This window comes from Salmo salar, chromosome 10 (genome assembly GCF_965601325.2).
Source record: "Salmo salar chromosome 10, fSalSal1, whole genome shotgun sequence".
Lineage (NCBI taxonomy): Eukaryota > Metazoa > Chordata > Actinopteri > Salmoniformes > Salmonidae > Salmo > Salmo salar.
Window position 1 is genome coordinate 45,573,158 of NC_138300.1, and position 26,900 is coordinate 45,600,057.

General features: G+C 43.7%; 1 protein-coding gene across 2 annotated transcripts in view; it reads right to left on the reverse strand.

The window, feature by feature from the left end:
- The window catches only part of pde4ba (phosphodiesterase 4B, cAMP-specific a), a 337,302-nt gene that overhangs the window by 234,670 nt on the left and 75,732 nt on the right, over positions 1-26,900 (reverse strand). For both annotated transcript variants that reach the window (XM_014123403.3, XM_045687797.2), the window contains exon 2: positions 24,425-24,518. In XM_014123403.3, the coding sequence (XP_013978878.1) occupies positions 24,425-24,466 (42 nt within the window). In that variant the 5' untranslated portion in view covers positions 24,467-24,518. The remainder of the gene's footprint in view (positions 1-24,424; positions 24,519-26,900) is intronic.

Sequence of the window (26,900 nt, forward strand, 5' to 3'; positions counted from 1 at the left end):
TGACACCAGGGGCCAGATGTGTTCAGGGGTCACAGCTTCCCCATCACCTGCTCCACTCAGCCACAGTACCCAGGAGGATTCATTCCTCCTCTCGTTCACTGGCTCCAACAGAACCCAGACCAAGTCAGCTGTCAATCACTCTGTTGTCTTCCTCTTCCCCACTGCAGATGACTCAGAGTCCCACCAATGGAACTACATCTGTGTTAATGCAATTTATGTTTTCTCTCATAACTTCTCCACAGAGCTCCTCAGAGAGCTCCTGTCCCTCACTGTCACAGGTAACTGAGAACCAACCAGGCTTTTAACTTTGACAGACTTTGAGAAATATTCCACAGAGGAATCTGATGATAATCAATCCCCTTAGCAAAAGTTTTTCTGTTCCAGCCTCTCCTCTGACAGCCTTCATCATCAGACACGTCTTAGTGCTGCTGACGTTCTTGACGACCATCATGGCCAGCTATCTGTATTTCAAGACCACCAAGAGGCAGAGGACAAATAAGGGAGAGAGTGTGGAGCTGGTGTCTCTGCAGGAGAGACCTGAGGCCAGGCCGGGGGGGGGGGGGGGGGGGGGGGGGGGGGGGGGGGGGGGGGGGGGGGGGGGGGGAGAGGAGAGGAGAGGAGAGGAGAGGAGAGGAGAGGAGAGGAGAGGCAGAGGAGAGGACAGAGGAGAGGACAGAGGAGAGGAAAGAGGAGAGGACAGAGGAGAGGACAGAGGAGAGGAGGACAGAGGAGGTAGTAGGGGAGGGGGAGGGGGCTATCTATATGAGCTAATCAACAGATGATCTATATATCTTTCATGGATACATTTGGTTAATCTGAAATGAAAGCAATAATACATTTTGCAGTGTATTTGAGCTAGTTTGCTAAATAAAACTCTGGAAGGTGTTAACAACAACTGTTTTTTGAGAGCATGTGTGCTCCCCACACTGAGCCAAACCAATAGAGAAACTGTATCAAGCCAGTTCAGCTTGTAATAAATCATTTCCCTTTGCAAATTGATTGAGAAGATAACATTGAGGTTGTCAGTCAGTCAGTCAATCACTCCTAACAGCTTTCTCTGTTCAGTCATCTTATCTGCCATATCTCTTCAGACACGCTGGTGTAGATCCTTCTGCTTAACTGACTGACTTAATGTGTCTTGAATTGAGTGCTGTGTGGTGAGTGATTGGAGGGCATAAATAAAGCTGTTAACGCTGAGAAATTAGGTTTAATTTATTGTCACTGACTGAGAGAGAGCTGGAATAAATCAGTGTGCGTGTGTGTGTGTGCCTGTCACTGACATGTTATATTAGACGATACTCAATCTGCATGTATAAATATTATAGACAGTAGGATAGCTTCTACGGCCTTGCGTGCCTGTTGGCACAACTACATTCATGTCATGCCATTGACACTACATTCCTCTAGGTAAACATCATGGGCAAGTCTTTTAAGACATGTTCAGAGAGAGAGAGAGAGAGATATATTTCTGAGAAGTGAGTGGGTACCGCAGTCCCAGCCCTAGCTCTAGGAAACAGTGCAGAGCAGTATCTCTGGCCTTGCTACAGTAAAAGCTTGCATGTCAATGCCATTCTTTTTCGGTCTTTGTTGAAACTGAAACGGCATTCTAAAGCATAAAAGGTACCATAGGAACTAACCCTCTGAGAGAGCACAGGAATAGAGCTTTATAGGCTCTCCACAATACCACGGCTCTGAGAAGCTCTGGAGGCTCTGCATGTGCAGTAGGGGGGGAAGGAGGGAGGAGGAGGATGAGGGGGTGGGAGGTAGGGGGAGGATGAGGGGGTGGGAGGGAGGGGGAGGATGAGGGGGTAGGAGGGAGGGGGAGGATGAGCGAGTAGGGGTAAGTGGAAGGGGGAGGGAGGGTTTGTATGTAATGGAGAAAAAAACACTTAACTACCACAGCAGGGTCCTTCAGAAGGATTAGAGATATGGGGAGATGGAGGGAGAGAAAGGTGGAGATTTAAGCAATAAGGCACGAGGGGGTGTGGTATAAGGCCTGTATAACACGGCTAAGGGCTGTTCGTAAGCATGACACAACAGGGAGTGCCTGAACACAGCCCTTAGCCGTGGTATATTGGCCATATATCACAAACCTCCGAGGTGCCTTATTGCTATTATAAATGGGTTACCAACCTAATTAGAGCAGTCAAAATAAATGTTTTGTCATACGCGTGGTATATGTTGTGCTATACCGCGGCTGTCAGCCAATCAGCATTCAGGGCTCGAACCATCCAGTTTATAAATATGGATAAACCACTTCTCCATTGTTTTTGGCTCTATAACAAAGAACAAACAGCAAAAACATATAAATGATCAAATACAAATCTTAGAATCAACTACTAAAGACTAACAGAACCCACTGGATTCTCCAATTACAATGAATAAACTACAAGACAAAATACAAACCTTCTAAACCAAAAAGGCTTGTGGTGTTGATGGTATCCTCAATGAAATGATAAAATATACAGACCACAAATTCCAATTGGCTGTACTTAACCTCTTTAACATCATCCTCAGCTCTGGGATCTTCCCCAATATTTGGAACCAAGGACTGATCACCCCAATACACAAAAGTGGAGACAAATTTCACCTCAATAACTATTGTGGGATACGCGTCAACAGCAACATTGGGAAAATCTTCTGCATTATCATTAACAGCAGACTTGTACATTTCGTCAACGAAAACAATGTACTGAGCAAATGTCAAATTGGCTTTTTACCAAATTACTGTACGACAGACCACGTATTCACCCTGCACACCTTAATTGACAAACAAACAAAAGCAAAGTCTTCTCATGCTTTGTTGATATAATAAACAACAACTTTTGACTAAGTTTGCCATGAGGTTCTGCTATACAAATTGATGGAAAGCGGTGTTGGGGGAAACACATATGACGTTATAAAATCCATGTAAACAATCAACAAGTGTGCGGTAAAAATAGGCAAAAAACACAAATATTTCTGTCTATAGGGCTGTGAGGTGAGACAGGTATGCAGCTTGAGCCCCACCCTCTTCAACATATATATCAACGAATTGGTGATGGCACTAGAACGGTCTGCAGCACTCGGCCTCACCCTACTAGAATCTGAAGTTAAATGTCTACTGTTTGCTGATGATCTGGTGCTTCTGTCCCCAACCAAGGAGGTTCTACAGCAGCACCTAGATCTTCTGCACAGATTATGTCAGACCTGGGCCCTGACAGTGAATCTCAGTAAGACAAAAACAAGGGTGTCCCAAAAAAGGTTCAGCTGCCAGGACCACAAATACAAACTCCATCTAGACACCGTTGCCCTAGAGCACACAAAAAACTATACATACCTTGGTCTAAACATCAGCGCCACAGGTAACTTCCACAAAGCTGTGAATGAGCTGAGAGACAAGGCAAGAAGGGCCTTCTACCCCATCAAAAGGAACAGAAAATTCAACATACCAATTAGGATCTGGCTAAAAATACTTTAATCAGTTATAGAACCAATTGCCCTTTATAGTTGTGAAGTCTGGGGTCAGCTCACCAACCAATAATTCACAAAATGGGGCAAACACCCAAAGTATCCTCTGTGTACAACGTAAAACACCAAATAATGCATGCAGAGCAGAATTAGGCCGATACCCGCTCATTATCAAAATCCAGAAAATAAACGTTAAATTCTACAACCACCTAAAAGGAAGCGATTTTAAAACCTTCCATAACAAAGACATCACCTACATATAGATTGACCTAGAGAAGAGTCCCCCAAGAAAGCTGGTCCTGGGGCTCTGTTTACAAATACAAACAGATCCCACAGAGCCCCAGAACAGGAACACAATTAGACCAAACCAAATCATGAGAAAACAAAAAGATAATTACTTGACACATTGGAAAGAATTAACAAAAAACAGCAAACTAGAATGCTATTTGGCCCTAAACAAAGAGTACACTTTGGCAGAATACCTGACCACTGTGACTGACCCAAACTTAAGGAAAGCGCTGACTATGTACAGACTCAGTGAGCATAGCCTTGCTATTAAGTGTCATGGGCGTCGTAAGGATTGGACCAAGTCGCAGCGGGTAAAGTGCTCATCTTCTTAATTTATTAAAGAAAACACACACAAAAATAAACAGACGACGAAAACAGTTCCGTAAGGCAACACAGGCTATACAGAAAATAACCACAGACAAAACACAAGTGAAAACAAACCCAACTAAATATGGCCTCCAATTAGAGACAACGACAACCAGCTGCCTCTAATTGGAGGTCATTGCCAAAAACCCAACATAGAAATAGAAAACTAGATAAACACATAGAACATAAACCAAAAACACACAAAACAAACACCCCCTGCCACACCCTGACCAAACTACAATGACAAATAACCCCTTTTACTGGTCAGGACGTGACATTAAGAGAGGCCGCCGTAGGCAGACCTGGCTCTTACACTGCCCACAAAATGAGGTGGAAACTGAGCTGCACTTCCTAACCTCGTGCCAAATGTATGACCATATTAGAGACACATATTTCCCTCAGATTACACAGACCCACAAAGAATTCTAAAAACAAATCCAATTTTGATAAACTCCCATATCTATTGAGTAAAATACCACAGTGTGCCACCACAACAGCAAGATCTGTGAGAAAGGCAACCAGTGAAGAACAAACACCATTGTAAATACAACCCATATTTATCTTTATTCCTTTTGTACTTTAACTATTTGCACATCGTTACAACACTATATATAGCCATAATATGACATTTGAAATGTCTCCATTCCTTTGAAACTTTTGTGAGTGTAATGTTTTCTGTTCATTTTTTATTGTTTATTATCTATTTCACTTGCTTTGGCAATGTAAACATATGGTAGAGAGAGAGAGAGAGAGAGAGAGAGAGAGAGAGAGAGAGAGAGAGAGACAGACAGAGAGAGACAGAGAGAGACAGAGACAGAGACAGAGAGAGAGATCACTTACGTCCTCAGTGACACAAAGTGTTGGTAGAGAATAGGGGAATAATGAAGAATGGGAGAGATGACCGACCACTGGAGCTCCAGCCTTTCCAGTAAGATAATAGACTAGCAGGGAGAGAGGCCAGAGAGACGGAGTGGAAGGCCGGAGAGACGGAGTGGAAGGCCAGAGAGACGGAGTGGAAGGCCAGAGAGACGGAGTGGAAGGCCAGAGAGACGGAGTGGAAGGCCGGAGAGACGGAGTGGAAGGCCGGAGAGACGGAGTGGAAGGCCAGAGAGACGGAGTGGAAGGCCAGAGTGACGGAGTGGAAGGCCAGAGAGACGGAGTGGAAGGCCAGAGAGACGGAGTGGAAGGCCAGAGAGACGGAGTGGAACGCTAGAGAGTTAGAGTGGAGGCTAGATAGATGGAGTGGAATGCTAGAGAAATGGAGTGGAAGGCCAGAGAAATGGAGTGGAACGCTAGAGAAATGGAGAGGAACGCTAGAGAAATGGAGAGGAACGCTAGAGAAATGGAGAGGAACGCTAGACAAATGGAGTGGAAGGCTAGAGAGGGCTAGAGAGATGGAGTGGAAGGCCAGAGAGATGGAGTGGAAGGCCAGAGAGATGGAGTGGAAGGCCAGATAGATGGAGTGGAAGACCAGATAGATGGAGTGGAATGCTAGAGAAATGGAGTGGAAGGCCAGAGAGATGGAGTGGAAGGCCAGAGAGATGGAGTGGAAGGCCAGAGAGATGGAGTGGAAGGCCAGAGAGATGGAGTGGAAGGCCAGAGAGATGGAGTGGAAGGCTAGAGAGATGGAGTGGAACGCTAGAGAAATGGCGTGGTAGGCTAGATAGACGGCGTGGTAGGCTAGATAGATGGCGTGGTAGGCTAGATAGATGGCGTGGAACGCCTGAGAGATGGAGTGGAAGGCCAGAGAGATGGAGTGGAAGGCCAGAGAGATGGAGTGGAAGGCCAGAGAGATGGAGTGGAAGGCCAGAGAGATGGAGTGGAAGACCAGAGAGATGGAGTGGAACGCTAGAGAAATGGAGTGGAACGCTAGAGAAATGGAGTGGAACGCTAGAGAAGTGGAGTGGAGGGCTAGAGAGATGGAGTGGAGGGCTAGAGAGATGGAGTGGAAGGCCAGAGAGATGGAGTGGAACACTAGAGAAATGGAGTGGAACGCTGGAGAGATGGAGTGGAAGGCCAGAGAGATGGAGTGGAAGACTAGATAGATGGAGTGGAAGACTAGAGAGATGGAGTGGAAGGCCAGAGAGATGGAGTGGAAGGCCAGAGAGATGGAGAGGAAGGCTAGATAGATGGAGAGGAAGGCTAGATATATGGAGAGGAAGGCTAGATATATGGAGTGGAGGCTAGATATATGGAGTGGAGGCTAGATAGATGGAGTGGAGATTAGATAGATGGAGTGGAGGCTAGATAGATGGAGTGGAGGCTAGATAGATGGAGTGGAGGCTAGATAGATGGAGTGGAGGCTAGATAGATGGAGTGCCAAAGGCAAAGGAAAAGAAAAACGAGAGATGGACGGATGAGATGAAGACAGAAGATATTATAGAGTGACAACACGCCTGTGATGGAGAGATAGAAAAAGAGAGAGAAAGTGAGAACAGAACAGAGCAAAACACAATCTCCTATCAACCTAGTCTTATCTGAATCGATGTGAAGCTTGTGGAGCAGATAGGAGGGAGGGAAGCTACACTACAGTACTGTACGTGGGCAACTGTGCTAGTTCACCCACTCTGCCCATCACTCTGTCAACAGCAGAATATATCCACAGGCAGTCAGCGAAACACAAACACATGTATATATATGGATACGCATACAAATGCACAGACATACTATAAAACACAGGTCTGGACTTGACAGACACATGAGAATAGTCCTATACCTAAAGGCAATGTGACCAACCCTTATCTGTATGTTAGACACACTGTACTTAAGAAAATACACAGCTCTAATTGCCGTTCTTATTTTATTTTGTATTTTTATTGGGTGCAATTGTGAACAATAGCCATAATAATCATAACAGACATCAGTATATCCAATTGGTACAATCACTTGTTCACAACTGCAGCTAAAGGGCTAATTTCTATGAACTGTGACTCTTAGTAAGGCTCTGCTAAACCTGCTTTCAGGAGCAAGACAAACTAGCATGTGAATCAAGAGGAAATTAAGCCTCAGCAGAGAGAGAGAGAGAGATTTGATCTTGTAAACTTCTGGCCCTTCTTTTGTATACTTCTGGCCCTTCTTTGGACACTGTGTTAACTAACCTCCAGACGAGCTTCAATGCCATACAACACTCCTTCCGTGGCCTCCAACTGCTCTTAAATGCAAGTAAAACTAAATGCATGCTCTTCAACCGATCGCTGCCCACACCTGCCCGCCCGTCTAGCATCACTACTCTGGACGGTTCTGACTTAGAATATGTGGACAACTACAAATACCTAGGTGTCTGGTTAGACTGTAAACTCTCCTTCCAGACTCACATTAAGCATCTCCAATCCAAAATTAAATCTAGAATTGGCTACCTATTTCACAACAAAGCATCCTTCACTCATGCTGCCAAACATACCTTCGTAAAACTGACTATCCTACCGATCCTCAACTTCGGCGGTGTCATTTACAAAATAGCCTCCAACACTCTACTCAGCAAATTGGATGCAGTCTATCACAGTGCCATGTGTTTTGTCACCAAAGTCCCATATACTACCAACCACTGTGACCTGTATGTTCTCGTTGGCTGGCCCTGGCTTCATATTCGTCGCCAAACCCACTGGCTCCAGGTCATCTATTAGTCTATGCTAGGTTAAGCCCCGTCTTCTCAGCTCACTGGTCACCATAGCAGCACCCACTCGTAGCACGCGCTCCAGCAGGTATATTTCACTGGTCACCCCAAAAGCCAATTCCTCCTTCGGCCATATTTCCTTCAAGTTCTCTGCTGCCAATGACTGGAACGAACTGGAAAAATCACTGAAGCTGGACACTCATATCTTCCTCACTAACTTTAAGCATCAGCTGTCAGAGCAGCTTACAGATCATTGCACCTGTACATAGCCCATCTGTAAATCGCCCACCCAACTACCTCATCCCCATATTGTTATTTTTTTTCTTTCTCCTTTGCACCCCAGTATCTCTACTTGCACATTCAATCTTACTTCAAAGAACATGAGCCCCAGGACAATGCCTCAGGACTACCTGGCCTGATGACTCCTGGCTCTATCCGTCCCTAGTCCACCAGGTCGTGCTGCTGATCCAGTTTCTGCTGTTTTGCCTGTGGCAATGGAACCCTGACCTGCATTGCTTGCTGTTTGGGGTTTTAGGCTTGGTTTCTGTATAAGCACTTTGTGACATCTGCTGATGTAAAAAGGGCTTTATAAATAAATTGTATATTGACTTCATTTGTACACACTGTATATAGACTTTTCTAGTGTGTTATTGACTGTACGTTTGCTTATTCCATGTGTAACTCTGTGTTGTTTGTGTCGCTTTGCTTTGCTTTTCTTTATCTTGGCCAGGTTGCAGTTGTAAATGAGAACTTGTTCTAAACTGGCCTACCTGGTTAAATAAAGGTGAAATAAAAAAATGTAAATCTAAATGAGATGTCGGGTACTATATTTATTGAATATTATATGAATCCTATAAATTGAAATGGCCAATTTGGTTGCAATCAATTAACTTAATTTCTCAGAGTTCAAATAATCTTTCTACAAAATTATGTTTCAGGAATGCTAATCTATCTGTTTCTAATTACAGAAAAGATTTCAGAACAATCTGAGATGATGGGCGTCACCCTCTTTCTGGGTCATTTTGAGGTGGAACAACTCATTAGTCACACACACTGCTCTGCTCACACTCACCTGCCAGGGTAATTAACACAAACACACACACTGCTCTGCTCACACTCACCTGTCTGGGTAATTAACACACACTGCTCTGCTCACACTCACCTGTCTGGGTAATTAACACACACACACTGCTCTGCTCACACTCACCTGTCTGAGTAATTAACACACACTGCTCTGCTCACACTCACCTGTCTGGGTAATTACACACACACACACACACACTGCTCTGCTCACACTCACCTGTCTGGGTAATTAACACACACACTGCTCTGCTCACACTCACCTGTCAGGGTAATTAACACACACACACTGCTCTGCTCACACTCACCTGTCTGGGTAATTAACACACACTGCTCTGCTCACACTCACCTGTCTGGGTAATTAACACACACTGCTCTGCTCACACTCACCTGTCAGGGTAATTAACACACACTGCTCTGCTCACACTCACCTGTCTGGGTAATTAACACACACTGCTCTGCTCACACTCACCTGTCTGGGTAATTAACACACACTGCTCTGCTCACACTCACCTGTCAGGGTAATTAACACACACTGCTCTGCTCACACTCACCTGTCTGGGTAATTAACACACACTCCTCTGCTCACACTCACCTGTCTGTGTATTTAACACACACTGCTCTGCTCACACTCACCTGTCTGGGTAATTAACACACACTGCTCTGCTCACACTCACCTGTCAGGGTAATTAACACACACTCCTCTGCTCACACTCACCTGTCTGTGTAATTAACACACACTGCTCTGCTCACACTCACTGTCTGGGTAATTAACACACACTGCTCTGCTCACACTCACCTGTCAGGGTAATTGACACACACTGCTCTGCTCACACTAGTTCTGCTGGCTAGAACTGATGAGGACACTGAGAGACAGGGTGATGTTGCTCCCGAGTGGCGCAGTGGTCTAAGACACTGCATCTCAGGGCAATAGGTGTCACTATAGTCAGTCACTGGTTTGATTCCAGGCTGTATCACATCTGGCTGTGATTGGGAGTCCCATTGGGCAAAATTGGCCCAGCATCATCTGGGTTTGGCCGGGGTAGGCCGTTATTGTAAATAAGAATTTGTTCTTAACTGACTTGCCTACAGTGAGGGAAAAAAGTATTTGATCCCCTGCTGATTTTGTACATTTGCCCACTGACAAAGAAAGGATCAGTCTATAATTTTAATGGTAGGTTTATTTCAACAGTGAGAGACAGAATAACAACAAAAAAATCCAGAAAAACACGTCAAAAATGTTATAAATTGATTTGCATTTTAATGAGGGAAATAAGTATTTGACCCCTCTGCAAAACATGACTTAGTACTTGGTGGCAAAACCCTTGTTGGCAATAACAGAGGTCATACGTTTTTTGTAGTTGGCACACATCTCAGGAGGGATTTTGTCCCACTCCTCTTTGCAGATCTTCTCCAAGTCATTAAGGTTTCGAGGCTGACGTTTGGCAACTCGAACCTTCAGCTCCCTCCACAGATTTTCTATGGGATTAAGGTCTGGAGACTGGCTAGGCCACTCCAGGACCTTAATGTGCTTCTTCTTGAGCCATTCCTGTGTTGCCTTGGCCGTGTGTTTTGGGTCATTGTCATGCTGGAATACCCATCCATGACCCATTTTCAATGCCCCTGGCTGAGGGAAGGATGTTCTCACCCAAGATTTGACGGTACATGGCCCCGTCCATCGTCCCTTTGATGCGGTGAAGTTGTCCTGTCCCCTTAGCAGAAAAACACCCCCAAAGCATAATGTTTCCACCTCCATGTTTGACGGTGGAGATGGTGTTCTTGGGGTCATAGGCAGCATTCCTCCTCCTCCAAACACGGCGAGTTGAGTTGATGCCAAAGAGCTCCCTTTTGGTCTCATCTAACCACAACACTTTTACCAGTTGGCCTCTGAATCATTCAGATGTTCATTGGCAAACTTCAGACGGGCATGTATATGTGCTTTCCTGAGCAGGGGGACCTTGTGGGCGCTGCAGGATTTCAGTCCTTCACGGCGTAGTGTGTTACCAATTGTTTTCTTGGTGACTATGGTCCCAGCTGCCTTGAGATCATTGACAAGATCCTCCCGTGTAGTTCTGGGCTGACTCCTCACCGTTCTCATGATCATTGCAACTCCACGAGGTGAGATCTTGCATGGAGCCCCAGGCCGAGGGAGATTGACAGTTCTTTTGTGTTTCTTCCATTTGCGAATAATTGCACCAACTGTTGTCACCTTCTCACCAAGCTGCTTGGCGATGGTCTTGTAGCCCATTCCAGCCTTGTGTAGGTCTACAATCTTGTCCCTGACATCCTTGGAGAGCTCTTTGGTCTTGGCCATGGTGGAGAGTTTGGAATCTGATTGATTGATTGCTTCTGTGGACAGGTGTCTTTTATACAGGTAACAAGCTGAGATTAGGTGCACTCCCTTTAAGAGTGTGCTCCTAATCTCAGCTCGTTACCTGTATAAAAGATACCTGGGAGCCAGAAATCTTTGATTGAGAGGGGGTGAAATACTTATTTCCCTCATTAAAATGCAAATCAATTTATAACATTTTTGACATGTGTTTTGTGGGATTTTTTGTTGTTGTTATTCTGTCTCTCACTGTTCAAATAAACCTACCATTCAAATTATAGACTGATCATTTCTTTGTCATTGGGCAAACGTACAAAATCAGCAGGGGATGAAATACTTTTTTCCCTCACTGTAAAGGTTACATTTAAAAAAATGAGGAATGGAAAGAATAGAAAAGAAAGTGCGGCGGGAGCAAGAAAAGGAGAGATAGTAGGAAAACAGCAATGAGAGGGAAATAAGGTAAGAGAGAGATCGGCAGCAAGAGAGACGGTGAGTGTTTAATAAAACACCATAAATGAGAGTATAAATCCACAAGGTCTGCCAACTGATGCAGAGTACAGAAAATTTAAAAACTGAATCCCTCCCCGCCTCAGACAGCGAGCTGCAGGGTCATTATCCAACATATCTGCACATACACACACAAGCCCTAAGGTCATTACCCAACCCCACAGTCTGCAGCACATTAGAGGACATTGTCCTCAGCTGGCATGCTGCCCAACCTGTCCACATTGTCATGATCATCCCTGTCCCCATTCCTCAAGAAATTAGGACTTGAGCTCTCCTCAGGAGAGATTCCAAAAAAGACTCATTAGGGCCTTTTGAATTGGGAGGTCTATACTTTATTTCAAAATGAACAATGGTGACAGCTCAGAGACATGAATGAGGCAAACACACTACCGTGCCTATGCACACACATTTAATTCATATTGAAATCAGAGACTTGTTGTTTCAGGGCTTTTGTTGTGCTGGGTGACTAAGATGAACACTGGTGGAGAGGAGACAGGAGAACCAGAAGTGCCTCTCCCATTAACCATGACAGTGTTTGGGGGTGAGGGAAGCAGTGTGTTTGTGAATAGTGATAAAATAGCATACCAACGCCCTGTGTTTTTACCCCATTATGTGTAGAAAATCCCAGGTGTGTTTAGATATACTTGTGCACTGCGTGACGGTAGGCTTATAACTAGTGTATATCACTTGTCTTTACATGGCTATTCCAAGACTGTGCCCCACTTAAATGGGCTCCCGAGTGGTACAGCAGTCTAAGGCACTGCATCTCAGTGCTATAGGCATCACTACAGACCCTGGTTCGATTCCAGGATGTATCACAACCGGCCGTGATTGGGAGTCCCATAGGGCAGCGCACAATTGGCCCAGCGTCGTTTGGGTTAGGGTTTGGCACGGGTATGATGTCATTGTAAATAACAATTTGTTCCTGACTTGCCCAGTCAAATAAAGGTTAAATAAAACATTTAAAAGGCACTGGGTAGCGAGAACGTTCAACTACCATTTAAAACAACAACAAAAATATTCACAGAAGTTGGCAGAAATCTGTTTTTTTCTTCATAAACATACACTACTGTTCGAAAGTTTGCAGTCACTTAGAAATGTATTTGTTAGTAAAGAAAAGCACATTTTGTTGTCTATTAAAATAACATCAAATTGATCAGAAATACAGTGTAGACATTGTTAATGTTGTAAATGACTATTGTAGCTGGAAACAGCAGATTGTTTATGGAATATCTACATAGGCGTACAGAGGCCCATTATCAGCAACCATCACTCCTGTGTTTCAATGGCACGTTGTGTTAGCTAATCCAAGTTTATTATTTTAAATGGCTAATTGATCATTAGCACAGCTGAAAATTGTTGTGCTTATTAAAAAAGCAATAAAACTGGCCTTCTTTAGACTAGTTGTGTCACGGTTGTCATAGGGTAAAGCGGACCAAGACGCAGCGAGGAAATGTGCACTCATCTTCTTTTTATTAAATGGACAAGAAGGTGAACCAAAACAACACGTACACAAAAAAAAACACAACGACTAATAACAGGCCGGTAAGGCACAAAGCTATACACAGCACATAATCTCCCACACTTCACAAATCCAAACACATACCTATATATAGGACTCTCAATCAGAGGCAACCAGAAACACCTGCCTCCAATTGAGAGTCCAACACCCAAACCTAAACATAGAAAACTAAACTAGACAGAACGTAGAAATATAAACCTAGAACATACCCAAAACCCAGAACTAACAAATCAAACACCTAATACACAACCAACCACCCCGAACCACATAAAACAAATACCCTCTGCCACGTCCTAACCAAACTACAATTACATATAATCCCTAATACTGGTCAGGACGTGACAAGTTGAGTATCTGGAGCATCAGCATTTGTGGGAATCGATTACAGGCTCAAAATGGCCAGAAACAAAGAACTTTCTTCTGAAACTAGTCTGTTTTTTCTTGTTCGGAGAAATGAAAGCTATTCCATGCGAGAAACTGCCAAGAAACTGAAGATCTCGTACAACGCTGTGTACTCCTCCCTTCACAGAACAGTGCAAACTGTCTCTAACCAGAATAGAAAGAGGAGTGAGAGGCCCTGGTGCACAACTGAGCAAGAGGACAAGTACATTAGAGTGTCTAGTTTGGCAAACAGACGCCTCACAAGTCCTCAACTGACAGTTTCATTAAATAGGACCCGCAAAACACCAGTCTCAACATCAACAGTGAAGACGCGACTCCACGATGCTCTTAACTGTTGAAACACTCTGTGTGACCCTGATTTAGACCACTGCGGTAAAGACAAAATTAACCAATTGTCCAAGCTTAATAAATCATATGTTTGGTCTGGGGGGGTGTTTCCTGTGATTTATATATACCCCTCAGAGCAGAGTGATGGATGCCTCCCTCAGTCAGTCCTAATGCGCACTCTCTCTCTCTCTCTCTCTCGCTCATTTAAATTGCTTTAATGGCATGACAAACATTTATCAAATATTGCCACCACCATTTAAAGCAGTCCAGGGGGGAGGGACTATATAAGTAAATATAGTGAAATAGAAATAGTTTACACCTAAACTGGCTGGTTTAGTTGTAAAGTGTAGAGTAGACATTCTGACACGGATAGCAGAATTCCATTACCTTCAGGCTTAGATTCATTAAATTTTGTTTCACAGTTGTGATTAAATTCCATGAATGTCCTTTTTCCCCCTAAACGGGAAGAGGAGGTTAGCACTGTGTTAGAAGCCATGAGGTGTGAGACCTAGGTGTCTGTCTGTCTGTCTGCTAGCAGAACTAGCTCCACGTGTCTCACTGTTAGCCCAGCCAAAATTAATTATAGTGTCTTTAATTACATTTTTCACCATGCATGAATGTACTCAGAAGGTGAGAGCCAAATGGAGGAGACTGGCTGCCAGAGAGACTATGAGGCCACACTGGAGAGACTGTGATATGATAAAGTCATGGCTGTCGTAGTGATTGGACCAAAATGCAGCGGGTATGTGAATGCTCATATTTACTTTTATTGAACGTTACACAAAACAAGAAAACGAACGACAGCTAAACAGTTTTGCAGGCTAACCACAGCAGTGTAAAAACAACTTCCCACAAAAGACAGGTGGAAAAAGGGCTACCTAAGTATGGCTCCCAATCAGCAACAATGATGTACAGCTGTCCCTGATTGAGAGCCATACCAGGCCAACACAAAGAAATACACAACATAGAAAAAAACATAGAAATACAAAACACAGAACAATACCCAAAACCCCCGACAACACAAAACAAACGCACCCCTGCCACGCCCTGACCAAACTACAATAACAAATAACCCCTTATACTGGTCAGGACGTGACATTAAAACACAGTTTAATACGTCATGTACAGTCAGTAAGCACACAAACAAGGTCTGAAATTACTAGTTTCTTCTTCTCTATGGCAAGACTAGAAACGACAGACTGAATAATTCCTCTGAAAAAAACATTACTTCTAGACTCACTCATATGTTTTTTTCAAGCAGAAATTTGCTTCCTGCAACACAAACTCCAAAAAGTTCTGGGACACTGTAAAGTCCATGGAGAATAAGAACACCTCCCAGCTGCCCACTGCACTGAGGATAGGAAACTCTGTCACCTCCGATAAATCCACTATAATTGAGAATTTCAATAAGCATTTTTCTACAGCTGGCCATACTTTCCACTTGGCTATCCCTACCACGGTCAACAGCACTGCACCCCCCACAGCTACTCGCCCAAGCCTTCCCCATTTCTCCTTCTCCCAAATCCAGTCAGCTGATGTTCTGAAAGAGCTGCAAAATCTGGACCCCTACAAATCAGCCGGGCTAGACAATCTGGACCCTTTCTTTCTTGCAACCCCTATTACTAGCCTGTTCAACCTCTCTTTCTGAGATTCCAAAAGATTGGAAAGCAGCTGCTGTCATCCCCCTCTTCAAAGGAGGGGACACTCTTGACCCAAACTGCTACAGACCTATATCTATCCTACCCTGCCTTTCTAAGGTCTTCAAAGCCAAGTCAACAAACAGATTACTGACCATTTCGGATCCCACCGCACCTTCTCCGCTATGCAATCTGGTTTCAGAGCTGGTCATGGGTGCACCTCAGCCACGCTCAAGGTCCTAAACGATATCGTAACCGCCATCGATAAGAAACAATACTGTGCTGCCGTATTCATTGACCTGGCCAAGGCTTTCGACTCTGTCAATCACCACATCCTCATCGGCAGACTCAATAGCCTTGGTTTCTCAAATGATTGCCTCGCCTGGTTCACCAACTACTTATCTGATAGAGTTCAATGTGTCAAATCGGATGGCCTGTTGTCCGGGCCTCTGTAGTCTCTATGGGGGTGCCACAGGGTTCAATTCTTGGGCCAACTCTTTTCTCTGTATACATGAATGATGTTGCTCTTGCTGCTGGTGAGTCTCTGATCCACCTCTACGCAGACGACACCATTCCATATACTTCTGGCCCTTCTTTGGACACTGTTAACAACCCTCCAGACGAGCTTCAATGCCATACAACTCTCCTTCCGTGGCCTCCAACTGCTCTTAAATACAAGTAAAACTAAATGCATGCTCTTCAACCGATCGCTGCCCGCACCTGCCCGCCCGTCCAGCATCACTACTCTGGACGGTTCTGACTTAGAATATGTGGACAACTACAAATACCTAGGTGTCTGGTTAGACTGTAAGCTCTCTTCCAGACTCACATCAAACATCTCCAATCCAAAGTTAAATCTAGAATTGGCTTCCTATTTCGCAACAAAGCATCCTTCACTCACGCTGCCAAACATACCCTCGTAAAACTGACCATCCTACCGATCCTCGACTTCGGCAATGTCATTTACAAAATAGCCTCCAATACCCTACTCAATAAACTGGATGCAGTCTATCACAGTGCCATCCGTTTTGTCACCAAAGCCCCATATACTACCCACCACTGCGACCTGTACGCTCTCATTGGCTGGCCCTCGCTTCATACTCGTCGCCAAACCCACTGGCTCCAGGTCATCTACAAGACCCTGCTAGGTAAAGTCCCCCCTTATCTCAGCTCACTGGTCACCGTAGAAGCACCCACCTGTAGCACGCGCTCCAGCAGGTATATCTCTCTGGTCACCCCCAAAGCCAATTCCTCCTTTGGCCGTCTCCCCTTCCAGTTCTCTGCTGCCAATGACTGGAACGAACTACAAAAATCACTGAAACTCGAAACACTTATCTCCCTCACTAGCTTTAAGCACCAGCTGTCAAAGCAGCTCACAGATCACTGCACCTGTACATAGCCCATCTATAATTTAGCCCAAACAACTACCTCTTCCCCTACTGTATTTATTTAGCTCCTTTGCACCCCATTATTTCCACTTTGCACTTTCTTCCACTACAAATCTACCATTCCAGTGTTTTACTTGCTATATTGTATTTACTTTGCCACAATGGGCTTTTTTGCCTTTACCTCCCTTATCTCACCTCATTTGCTCACATTGTATATAGACTTATTTTTCTACTGTATTATTGACTAAGTTTGTTTTACTCCATGTGTAACTCTGTGTTGTTGTATGTGTCGAACTGCTTTGCTTTATCTTGGGCAGGTCGCAATTGTAAATGAGAACTTGTTCTCAACTTGCCTACCTGGTTAAATAAAGGTAAAGTAAAAAAATTAAAAAAAATTAAAACATGTGAGTTGAAGGTAGTCAGGAGGGAATTCAGGCTTCTCCCCGAATCTATAAGAAAATCATTTGATAGAGTAGGTTGATCAAAGCCTGGTCAAAAGAGATGCTACTCATGTTGCATCTCCTTTTTAAATATGCAGTACTACAGCCTCCTGTGATCCTCTACACCTCTGATGAATGCTAAGGATGAGAGGAGATAGTATTTCATGGTACACTGGGTCTGAAGAGCCGGTCCGTGATCCTACAGCAGAGCCTGACATGAGGAGAAGTGAGTTGTTTTCAGAGATCAGTCATATTCCCCCTGTAACGGGGCGGCAGGGTAGCCTAGTGGTTAGAGCGTTGGGCTAGTAACCGAAAGGTTGCAAGTTTGAATCCCCGAGCTGACAAGGTACTAATCTGTTGTTCTGAACAAGACATTTAACCCACTGTTCCTAGGCCGTCATTGAAAATAAGAATTTGTTCTTAACCTTACTTGCCTAGTTAAATAAAGGTACAAAAAATAAACATAAATAAAATGGAACCCCGTGATGGAGCTATTGGAGTTGATGCCAGATCAAGTGTATAGCAACAGAGCTGTAACAGGGAAAGCACCATGATCATAATGGCAGTCTCAAAATGTATTTCTCTTCACATTTATTTTGACAGGGAATCATGCCAAGAGTGTGCAAAGCTATCATCAAGGCAAAGGGTGGCTACTTTGAAGAATCTCAAATATAAAATATATTTTGATCTGTTTAACACTTTTTTGCTTACTACATGATTCCATATGTGTTATTTCATAGTTTTGATGTGTTCACTATTATTCTACAATGTAGAAAATAGTAAAAATAATGAGAAACCCTTTAACAAGTAGGTGTGTCCAAACTTTTGACTGGTACTGTTGACAATACCGTCATAGTCTATAACAGGTGTGAATGTGGACTGAATTATTTGTTTTCTGTTATTTAATGACAGGCATGAACTATTCTTATAAAATAATTCCTCATTTCTTGTACAACTCATCAACATGCTTTTTGAAGGATAGCTAAAAAAGGGCACAGTACATATGGAGGATCTTAATTTGATCACCCTGTTGCAGGACATTTAAAAACTTGTAGTGTATTTGAGGTTTAAAAATACTTCTGAAGTTTGTTATTTCCACTTTGGACTTTCAGACTTGATTTTCCCTTACGGAAAATGTATTAACCCCTACAAATATTTTTACATTTCCTTTTGCTGAAGCATATTTTTTTTTTGCTGTAGCAAGTTGGCTCAATTTCGATCATACACCTGTATGTGTTTTTGTCTATCATACCTCTAAACCAGACCAGAAATCAGGTGAGTTCCTGCCCAAGTCAAGCACTGCTTATCCCTTGCGCTGAGGACCCACAATATCTTGTACAATGTTGCAAGTTCGCTTGTGCAAGCTTCAGCTCACCCAAGTTAATAGTTGATACAATGTTTTAAGTTCATTGCAGACAGGCCATGCAGGCTGTAGTTTTTATTGGTTGGCTTTATGTAGGTTATTTTTACATAGTTGGCAATATAAGTTACTTTTTGGGTTTGTGTCATTTTCCTTTAGCTGTGGATAGAATTTTGATTAACCACTGTCATGGAAAAATTGCAAGATTATGTTATAATGCATTTATTGCATCAAATGGTTGTTTTATTCGACAGAATAGAGTATTCTGTTAAGTTGTGTGTGTGTTCTACTGAGGATGGGCCTCTATGAGATAACACTGACAGAGGAGATTTACGATGTCCTTGGGTGATTAAACCTAAAGAGCATTCCAGAGAACATGAGTTAATGTTTCTGCTCTATACCGTACCAGGAAGAGATGGTTCCAGTTTGGAGTCTTAACCTTGTGACACATTCTATGTATCTGTTGTTCGTCATGTAGGTTGAAAGGGGTGTATCTTGGCTATAAAAGACCTTTGTACTTTTGTCTTGCCACTCAACGGATCATTAGAAATGGTGAATCATTGACAAGTCATTGCTATTGCAAAGCTCTTATTATTAAAGATTTATTTTAATGTATAACTCTGACTTGTGTGATAAGTTTCTCTCCTCATTTGATAGTAAAGAAATAAACCACCACACCACATCACAATGATTTTGAGATATGACGATGTTATTACAAATTAAATTAAACTCTTCCACAAAAAATGCATATGAAAAACATAACGGGCATGCAGATCGGTAGAAATGGTAAGAAATTGGCATTCCACATGAGAAAGGTTGCCGACTCCTCATGTAGCCTATTACCGGCAACTTCAAGAGAGTAATGACAGAATCTGCAAAAGCCAGCAGGAGCGGGAGGAGAATAATTGGGTCAGGTTTTATTCTTCTGGTTATCTAGATCTCTGACCACCTCTTGAGATATTTGTCTTACTTCATCAAACCGTAAGCTTAAAGCATCAGACAAGCTCAATGCATATAGTTGATTTTATTAAAACACATAGGGTGTATCTCTATAATGGAAAAATACACATAAAACATTTAGACCAGATGACTTTCGGTCGACCAAGATTGTTTTTGGCCGGGGACAGCCCTAGTTGCTTCACAGCGAGTGGCAGACTGTATGAGTTGTTACACAGCGAGTGGCAGACTGTATGAGTTGTTACACAGCGAGTGACAGACTGTATGAGTTGTTACACAGCGAGTGACAGACTGTATGAGTTGTTACACAGCGAGTGACAGACTGTATGAGTTGTTACACAGCGAGTGACAGACTGTATGAGTTGTTACACAGTGAGTGACAGACTGTATGAGTTGCTACACAGAAAGAGGCAGACTGTATCTGGCCACAGAGAGTGAGAGTGAGAGATGGCAACAAGTATGTGTACCTGGTAGGAATAGATTCAGTTGGTTAGCGACTTGAAGGCTGTGTGTGCAGGCACACCTCGCTGTGTTTTTCATCCTGACTATTCAATTTAAATGGAGTGTTCCGTCCCAGTGATGCCTCTGACACACGTAAAGCTAACTATGCGCCCTCCTACAAACACCACAGGCACACACACACACACACATATAACTAAGGCTGAGCTGACTGGGTGATGGGTCATCATGTTATTTAATCTGTTGCCTACAGCTGTGCTTCTGCACCTCCACTCAACACAAGCTGGAATCCAATAACAACCCCCTAGCTAAAGGTAGAGCACTCACACACACACACACACACCATCTCACCCAATCTAATCCCACCCCTTATGAGGTCAAACATCACACTATGCCAAGCCCATACCAGTCTATAGTATACTTATGCCCAAAGCCAATAACAATGACTCACCAAACCTCCGCAACCTCTGACCCCTTCACTGGTGCTCTTACCCTCCTGCCTCACTTTGTCTATGGTCATCTTAAAACCCCTTCCAAACCAGACTAACCTGAATCCTGCACTTCTTATACACATACATACATGCACACCTCAGACACACAACACAGTCCATGTACATGTTCCTACTAGAGGTCGACCGATTATGATTTTTTTTTTCAACGCCGATACCGATACCGATTATTGGAAGACCGAAAAAGCCGGTGCCGATTAATCGGCCGATTTTTGTAAACTTTATTTATTTGTAATAATGACAATTACAACAATACTGAATGAACACTTATTTTAACTTAATATAATACATAAATACTATCAATTTAGCCTCAAATAAACAATGAAACATGTTCAATTTGATTTAAATAATGCAAAAACAAAGTATTGGAGAAGAAAGTAAAAGTGCAATATGTGCCATGTAAAAAAGCTAACGTTTAAGTTCCTTGCTCAGAACATGAGAACATATGAAAGCTGGTGGTTCCTTTTAACATGAGTCTTCAATATTCCCAGGTAAGAAGTTTTAGGTTGTTGTCACGAATCCCACCAAAGGTGGCTCCCCTGCCCGCTCGAGCAGGCAGGGGAGCCACCTTCGGTGGGATTCGTGACAGTTGTAGTTATTATAGTACTATTTCTCTCTATACGATTAGTATTTCATATACCTTTGACTATTGGATGTTCTTATAGGCACTTTAATATTGCCAGTGTAACAGTATAGCTTCCGTCCCTCTCCTCGCTCCTACCTGGGCTCGAACCAGGAACACATCGACAACAGCCACCCTCGAAGCAGCGTTACCCATGTAGAGCAAAGGGAACAACTACTCCAAGTCTCAGAGCGAGTGACGTTTGAAACGCTATTAGCGCGCACCCGCTAACTAGCTAGCCATTTCACATCGGTTACACCAGCCTAATCTTGGGAGTTGATAGGCTTGAAGTCATAAACAGCGCAATGCTTGAAGAATTGCGAAGAGCTGCTGGCAAAACGCACGAAGGTGCTGTTTGATTGCTTACGAGCGTGCTGCTACCTACCATCACTCAGTCAGACTGCTCTATCAAATCATAGACTTAATTATAACATAACACACAGAAATACGAGCCTTTGGTAATTAATATGGTCGAATCCGGAAACTATCATTTCGAAAACGAAACGTTTATTATTTCAGTGAAATACGGAACCGTTCTGTATTTCATCTAACGGGTGGCATCCCTAAGTCTAAATATTCCTGTTACATTGCACAACCATCAATGTTAATGTCATAATTATGTACAATTCTGGCAAATTAATTACGGCCTTTGTTAGGAATAAATGGACTTCACACAGTCTGCAATGAGCCTGGCGGCCCAAACTGCTGTATATACCCTGACTGCTTGCACGGAACGCTAGAGAAGTGACACAAATTCATGTTAGCAGGCAATATTAACTAAATATGCAGGTTTAAAAATATATACTTGTGTATTCATTTTCAAGAAAAGCATTGATGTTTATGGTTAGGTACATTGGTGCAACGACAGTGCTTTTTTCGCAAATGCGCTTGTTAAATCATCCCCCGTTTGTCGAAGTAGGCTGTGATTTGATTAGAAATTAACAGGCACCACATCGATTATATGCAACGCAGGACACGTTAGATAAACTAGTAATATCATCAACCATGTGTAGTTAACTAGTGATTATGTTAAGATTGATCGTTTTTTTATAAGATAAGTTTAATGCTAGCTAGCAACTTACCTTGGCTTCTTGCTGCCCTCGCGTAACAGGTAGTCAGCCTGCCATGCAGGCACCTCGTGGAGTGCAATGTAAGGCAGGTGGTTAGAGCGTTGGACTAGTAACCGGAAGGTTGCAAAAACGAATCCCCCCTGAACAAGGCAGTTAACCCCCGTTCCTAGGCCGTCATTGAAAATAAGAATGTGTTCTTAATCTGACTTGCTGTCACGTCCTGACCAGTAAAAGGGGTTGTTTGTTATTGTAGTTTGGTCAGGGCGTGGCTGGGGGTTTTTGTTTTATGGGTTTCGTTTTTTTTGGTTAATGTTCTATGTTAATATATTTCTATGTTCGTTCTAGTTTTTCTATTTCTATGTTTAGTTTATTGGGTTGACCTTCAATTGGAGGCAGCTGTTCCTCGTTGCCTCTAATTGAAGGTCCTATTTAGTAGGGGTGTTTTCCCATGGATTTTTGTGGGTAGTTGTTCCATGTGTAGCTGTGTGCCTTACAGGACAGTTTCTCGTCGTTGTTTTTGTTTAAGTGTTTATTTTGGTTTTCTTCGTAATAAAGAAGATGAGCATTCACATTCCCGCTGCGCCTTGGTCCCATCTTTATGACGAACATGACACTTGCCTAGTTAAATAAAGGTGTATAATTTTTTTTATTATTTGGCATATCGGTGGCCAAAAATACCGATTGTTATGAAAACTTGAAATCTGCCCTAATTAATCGGCCATTCCGATTAATCGGTCGACCTCTAGTTCCTACAGTAGCTCCAGTCACCGTCAGCATCTCCTGAGCCCCTGCTGTGGTCCTCCAGACAAACCTATTGTTCTCCCTTACCCCCTGTGTGTTTGTGTTATCTTTAGTAATCTGACAGAGAGGAGAGGGCCTATCCCTGTCAGCCAGCCTGAAGGGCCAACTGCACAGTACTGCTAACCCACAGGAAGCACCCAGGCTAGAGCAGGACCAGAGAGGCTGGAAAGAGAGAGAGAGAGAGAGAGAGAGAGAGAGAGAGAGAGAATACTCTACAGAGGGAGGAGAGAGAGACAGAGACAGTGAGAGAGAGAGGGGGGAGGGGGGAGGAGAAAGGATACTCCACAGAGAGAAGGAGGAGAGAGAGGGGAAATAGTGAGAAAGAGAAAGAGAGAGGAGAGAGAAAGAGGAGAGAGGATACTCTACAGAGAGAGAGAGAGAAGGAGGAGAGAGAGGGGAAAGAGCGAGGAAGAGAGGAGAGGAGAGAGAAAGAGAGAGCGAGGCGAGAGAGAGAGAGAAGAGAGGGAGGAGAGAGAAAGAGAGGGAGGAGAGAGCGATCATAGGGTTAGAGGGAAATAATTAGAAAAAGGAGAGCAAGGAGGAAGGGAACAATACGTTTAGTGAGGAAAGGGAAGAGAAAGGGAGAGCAAGGATTAGTGACAGGGTGCAAGGACAATGTGACAGCGACAGGAAGGAGACATTGAATAGAATGGTAGAGCATAAGATGCTGAAAAATGCAATAAGGGGAGAGAAAAGGAGAGATACAGAGATGGAGGATAAGAGCTCATCTGGCTGACTAATGCCAGAGCTGTCTACAGCAACGTAACACTACACCCACACCTTTATCTACTGTCCATCTAGTAGGAGAAGTAAGAGGGAGGCACAGGAGTAGAGAGAACAGAGAGTAGGATAAGGCTGAGAGATGAGCCAACATGAGGCTGTCTCTTTTTTTCCCAGTCTACCCTGTCACTGAGCTGTTTGCAGGTTAGATCAGAAGAAGTGTGCCTTCTACTGCTATCACTAGGGACTACTGGAGTGGAAGCCTTTTTTTCTATTTTCCTTCTCTCTCTCTCCTTCCTCTCTCTCCCTCCTTAATCTTTCTCCCCCACCCCACCCCTCTCTCTCTCTCCTTTCTCTCTCTCACTCTCCTTCCTCTCTCTCCCTCCTTACTCTTTCTCCCTCCTTACTCTTTCTCCCCCACCCACCCGCTCTCTCCTCTCTCTCCCCCCTCTCTCTCTCTGAATTTATCCTAAGCCACTCTGGGATGAATTCATGGGTGGGAATGAGAGTGTTCTTGGAACCTTGTGGCAATGTTGTTGGAACGTTGTTGGAATGTTGTAGGAATGTTGTTACTTACATCACTGGGAGACACCGTCAGCACACTCCTGCTCTTCCTCATCTTCCGTGGAATTCCTCACTCTGTTACACAGCAGCCAGCTTCACATACACACCTGGAACAACACAATACACACACACATACGTGTCACTGTTGTAGAGTCCAAAGAGGACTTAGTTTGTGTAGTTGTTTAGTATTCTATAAAATATACATGGTAAAATAAAAACAAGAGTGGTTTCATTATTGATATATACAATACCAGTCAAAAGTCTGGACACCTACTCATTCAAGGGTTTTTCTTTATGTTTTACTATTTTCTATACTGTAGAATATGAGTGAAGACATCAAAACTATGAAATAACACATACGGAATAATGCAGTAACCAAAAAAAGTGTTAAAGAAATCAAAATATATTTTATATTTGAGATTCTTCAAAGTAGCCACCCTTTGCCTTGATGACAGCTTTGCACACTCTTGGCATTCTCTCAACCAGCTTCACCTGGAACGTTGGTTCAACAGTGAGAGGACAGTGAGAGGACAATCCCAGGTCTTCACTCTCCCATCGCACTCAAATCAAATGTTATTTGTCGTGCTTCATAAACAGCAGGTGAAGACTAACTCTAGCCCTACGCCAGATGATGTGTGTGAGGGAACAGGGTCACGCAAGGTCAGCAAAGCACACCAACAGTAAGAAACTGAGGAAAAAAAGTGGTCAGATGAGGCAGATGCTAAGCTACAGTACTGTTTTGCTAGCACAGACAGGAATATGTTCCAGGATTCTTCCTATGGCATTGAGGAGTACACCACATCAGTCACTGGCTTTATCAACAAGTGCATCGAGGACGTCGTCCCCTCAGTGACTGTATATACATACCCCAACCAGAAGCCATGGATTACAGGCAACATTCACACTGAGCTAAAGGGTAGTACTGCCTCTTTCAAGGAGTGGGACTCTAAGAAATCCCGCTATGCCCTCCAACGAACCATCAAACTGTAACGGCTGTCGTAGAGAGGGGACCAAAGCGCAGCGTGTTGATTGCTCATGATGAATATTTATTATAACACAAAACGCTAAAGGAAAAATAACAAAGAGAAAAATGAAAGCGCACAGTTCTGTCAGGTACATAAACTAAACAGAAGACAACTACCCACAAACACAGGTGGAAAGAAACCCCTACTTAAGTATGATCTCACACTAGAGACAACGAGGACCAGCTGCCTCTAATTGGAGATCATCCCAAAAACAACAACATAGAAACAGAAAAACTAGAACCTAAACATTGATATACAAAACATAGAAAAACACAAAACACCCCCTGTCACGCCCTGATCTACTCTACCATAGAAAATAACATCTTACTATGGTCAGGACGTGACACAAACAGGCAAAACGTCAATACAGGACTAAGATTGAATCGTACAACACCGGCTCTGATGCTCGTCGGATGTGGCAGGGCTTGCAAACTATTAAAGACTACAAAGGGAAGCACAGCCACGAGCAGCCCAGTGACATGAGCCTACCAGACGAGCTAAATTACTTCTATGCTCGCTTAGAGGCAAGTAACACTGAAACATGCATGAGAGCATCAGCTGTTCCGGACGACTGTGTGATCACGCACTCTGCAGCCGATGTAAGTAAGACCTTTAAACAGGTCAACATTCACAAGGTCGGAGTCCCAGATGGATTACCAGGACATGTACTCCGACCAACTGGCAAGTGTCTTCACTGACATTTTCAAACTCTCCCAGTCTGAGTCTGTAATACCAACATGTTTTAAGCAGATCACCATAGTCCCTGTGCCCAAGAATACTAATGTAACCTGCCTAAATGATTACCGACCCGTAGCACTCACGTCTGTAGCCATGAAGTGCTTTGAAAGGCTCATCATGGCTCACATCAACACCATTATCCCAGAAGCCCTAGACCCACTCCAATTTGCATACCGCCCAAACAGATACACAGATGATGCAATCTATATTGCACTCCACACTGCCCTTTCCCACCTGGACAAAAGGAAAACCTATGTGAGAATGCTATTCATTGACTACAGCTCAGCGTTCAACACCATAGTGCCCTCAAAGCTCATCACTAAGCTAAAGACCCTGGGACTAAACACCTCCCTCTGCAACTGGATCCTGGACTTCCTGACGGGCCACATGGGCCCCTCAGGGGTGCGTGCTCAGTCCCCTACTGTACTCCCTGTTCACTCATGACTGCACGGCCAGGCACGATTCCAACACCATCATTAAGTTTGCTGATAACACAATAGTGGTAGGCCTGATTACCGACAATGATGAGACAGCCTATAGGGAGGAGGTCAGAGACCTGGCCGTGTGGTGCCAGGACATCAACCTCCCCCTCAATGTGATCAAGACAAAGGAGATGATTGTGGACTACAGGAAAAGGAGGACCGAGCACGCCCCCATTCTCATCGACAGGGCTGTAGTGGAGCAGGTTGAGAGCTTCAAGTTCCTTGGTGTCCACATCACCAACAA